Source organism: Sinocyclocheilus anshuiensis, unplaced genomic scaffold (assembly GCF_001515605.1).
Source record: "Sinocyclocheilus anshuiensis isolate Anshui unplaced genomic scaffold, SAMN03320099.WGS_v1.1 scaffold101, whole genome shotgun sequence".
NCBI classification, from domain to species: Eukaryota; Metazoa; Chordata; class Actinopteri; order Cypriniformes; family Cyprinidae; genus Sinocyclocheilus; species Sinocyclocheilus anshuiensis.
Window position 1 is genome coordinate 2,076,781 of NW_015540892.1, and position 3,695 is coordinate 2,080,475.

Consider the following 3,695-nt stretch of genomic DNA (forward strand, 5'->3'; position numbering starts at 1 on the left):
TATATATATATATATATATATATATATATATATACACACACTTGTTATTTAGATATTTATGTATTTGCTAAATATTTGTTTTCATTTATTCATGTTATGTTCAAATTTGGTTAGATTATTAAAATATATATGTTTGCAGAAAAAAAAAACATGTTTTTGATGGGAAAAGTAAAATAAACAAACAAAGCATTAATCAGCTAAGAAAATAGCATCACGGCAGAGGGAGGCTCTCTCTCTCTCTCATCAGCACTCACAGTCAAGGAGAACACGTCAGCAGCAGCTCTGACTGGAAGGCTGCTCGGCCAATCAGCACGCAGCTGGTCAACTGTGTCATCAGCCTGAGATTGAGGAAGGGTTCTCTCTCTTTTTCTCTCTAACCCTCTCTCTCTCTCTCTGATGCGGGGAGCAGCGCCGTGCCGTGTGTGTGTGTGTGTGTGAGCGTGTTGCTGAGAGATGATGAAACATCCGCGTCAGTGAGCCGTTGGGAAGCTTCTCCCTGCCTGAGGATGTGAGAGAATTGGAGGCTGAACGAGGGATCCACTCCATCCTGCAGGCCGAGCCGTCTGCACAGGCCTGCTTTCCCCACTCCATCCTGCAGGCTGAGCCGTCTGCACAGGCCTGCTTTCCCTCTTTCTGTCTCTCTCTCCATCCTCTCTTTCTCGTGAGGCTTCTCTCACCCTTTTTTCCCTTCTTGTTCTTCCTCTGTGGAGCAAGGGGATCGTCATCCCCCCATCGATTCTTTTTTTTGTGGTGGTGGCTCCCTCCTTCTCTTCCTCCTCCTCCTCCTCCTCTCTCTCCATCTCCACCACCACCACCTCCTCTCTTTTTTCTCTATTCTTCAAGAGGACCTCTTTGGAATAGCAAACCTCCATGTATGACAATTTGTACCTGCATGGATTTGAAGACTCGGAGGCGGTGAGTTATTTTTCTCGCCATCGGAATTGGCTATGGCTATATATAGTGTTTTCCCACTGGCTTTATGTGTGTGTGTGTGCGTGAGCGCGCTCTTGTTCTGAACACTGGCTCAGCTGTGCTGCACATACAGGGCCTGCGAGACTCAGTGTACCATGATTTTCTAAGATGCAGCCCACCGATCTCCGTGGGTGTACTACTGGGAGATGCTCATCAGAGGCTTGTGTGTGTATGTCTTTCAGTATGTGGTGTTAATAGCACACATTCCCATTGAACATTCACTCCTATTCCATACAGTGCGTTTACAGCAGAAAAAAAAAGCACGTCTCTCATTCATTTTTCAGTTGGCGTTTTTTTCAGGATTATAATACGTGGCTTTCTGTTCTTTGTAGGACCTACCTGATCTCTTTAAGGTTGAATTTGTTTAGGATGTTATCATATAGGTAAAATTGTAAAGCTTCATTTACTGTCTGGCTGTTAAAGGGGCAGAGCCGTTTCTTGCTGATGTGTAGAATGTAATGAGTCACATGGCTTAGGTGCCCCACTTGAATGCCTCAAAATTAAATCGAACCAGAAGTCTGGAAAAGCTATCAGGGATTGTGTGTGTATACATCAGAGACCCTTAGAACCCACTGTAATTCTCTTCAGATGTGTTTATTTCGATGTTCTGTATGTACAGAGACCATTTATTTAAGATACACATCATAATCCATAATGAGGTTCCTGCGCTTTTGAGGATGAAGATATGGTATGTCATGTTGTTTGTATATTTAATCAGTTTTAACATATAGCTTTTTAAGTAGAGCACATAAAATCATTTAAAATATGAATCAGCAAGCATAATATTTAAGAAACTTTGTTTAATGTTATTAATAAATGTACATTCCATCTAGAAGTTGTTTAACCACGTAGTCTGTGTTCAAACACTGGTGTCAAAAACTTTTCGCGCAGAAATTGCTAATACATTTTTCAATTATTTACAAAGCAATGGCAAGTAACAGAGTTATATGTGAAATTTTCAAGGAGAAAGACTGAAATAGTATTTTCTTGTCAAACATACTCCAATATTTTACTCTAGTAAACTTAGGGGGGAGGGGGGGTTACAGTGTATGACTGGTTTTACATATTCTACATAGCCTACTTCAAAATAGAGGTCTGGGATCATTTATATTTATTTGCTAATAAATACATATGCATTTAAACCACGTTCATTGCACTCTGCATTGCAAATCCAGTAAAATTGTGTCTGAACCTTCTAAGCTTAATAAAAGCTTAATTTAGTTAATTTAGAAAATATCTGTTTGACTTAATTTTGGGCCATTGTCTGTCTTTATGACATTATATATGAATCTTTAAAGGCCCTCCAAAGTCATTCTTCAGCAAAAAGACTGGTATCTCGTCAAAATCAAGGATGAAAGCCATTCATTTGAATTTTCTTTTTTTTTTTTTTTTTTTTTTTTTGCTCACAATCATCACTTCTGCAGTGAAAGATAAGCAGACTTGTGCATTTTTTGTTTCCCGAATCAGGCGTTTTGTGATTGGACTCACCGGCCTCAATTGGGTCCCTGCTGAAGTAAGCTTGTGCGGAGCGGCTGCCTTCAGGGAAAAAGTGTTTCGCCATAGGCAGCGTGTTGAAATTTTTTAGCCGACTGCGAGGCTTTTTTGCTCTCTCTCTCTAATGCGATATTGACCCAATCATTCTTTTCACTGACTTGAGCTAATGTTGTTTCCAAATTGGATTAACAGAATACAGCTTCCTAGCTTCACTTCACTTTGAGCAGATCTCTCATTAATTAGAGGACGATGTACTGGCTGGTTGAATCTTCTTTATTATCTTAAAAGGGGAAAGTGTGAATACCATACGGTATATGTTTTTATTGAGCTGATAGGGATCAGGTGCTTCTCTTGAACGTAATGGAGCCGTCTGAGGACTTTATGGAGATTTCAGGTGAAAATGTTCAGATTATGTATTGTGAAGTTTTTCATGGTCCTGAGAAACAAGCAGTGAAGGTATGTATGCTTAAAAGGAAATCTAGATATGTTGATGCTTGAGTTTTTCAGGGCTATTATTTGTACTGTAAATTTAGTCTTTTTACTATTTGGAGTAGTTAATGAACTTTGCTCACAACTGATGGATGATAGAAACTAACAAGGAGACACATTGAAATGAATGTATGGCAAAAAAGGTGCTGGAAGCTCATAATTACACATATTTCTAGTTTTTGTTTTAAGATAATTGGTTTCAATCCAGCTGCAGATGATTTTTAAGATATGAAAGTTTCATAGCCTGTTACTCCGTTTTAGGATTCAGTATTTTTACATTTGTCTCGGACAGTGACAGATGCCTCAAGGTGAGAATCCGAATCATGGTGAGATGCCTCACAGTCCGAATCATTTTGATATGTTGGTTACACTGTGAATGTTTTAAATCAATTATTTCTGTATATGAAAATATGTGATGACTGATGTTTATCCATAAAATGCTGAGTAACATGTTACATAATCATATTCATGTTACACACAATAACAAAGTTGAATTAAAAATGACATATGAAACAAATGTAAATTATTACATAGTTTATTACCTAGTAAATGTATCTGTTGTTTTGTTGTTTTTAAAGACTATGTAATGTAGACTATCACAGACGTAATGAAAATCCAGCAGACCAGACCAATGTGAATAATGGCCAAGGAAGATGGTCCAAGTGCATTGTAAAAAAAAAAAAAAGAATTAGTGATATTTACGATTTAAAAAACAAACAGAAGCTGTGGTTGCCAGAACT

At 38.3% G+C, this 3,695-nt stretch overlaps 1 protein-coding gene across 3 annotated transcripts in view; it reads left to right on the forward strand.

Moving 5' to 3' along the window:
• Window positions 1-3,695, forward strand: part of LOC107688838 (voltage-dependent L-type calcium channel subunit beta-4-like) — a 23,468-nt gene that overhangs the window by 3,325 nt on the left and 16,448 nt on the right. The window contains exon 1 of one of the 3 annotated variants that reach the window (XM_016486640.1): window positions 599-915. The exons of the other annotated variants lie outside the window; for them this stretch is intronic. Coding sequence (XP_016342126.1) covers window positions 871-915 — 45 coding nt within the window. The 5' untranslated portion in view covers window positions 599-870. Of the gene's footprint in view, window positions 1-598; window positions 916-3,695 lie in introns of those variants that run through there. 3 annotated transcript variants of the gene reach the window in all.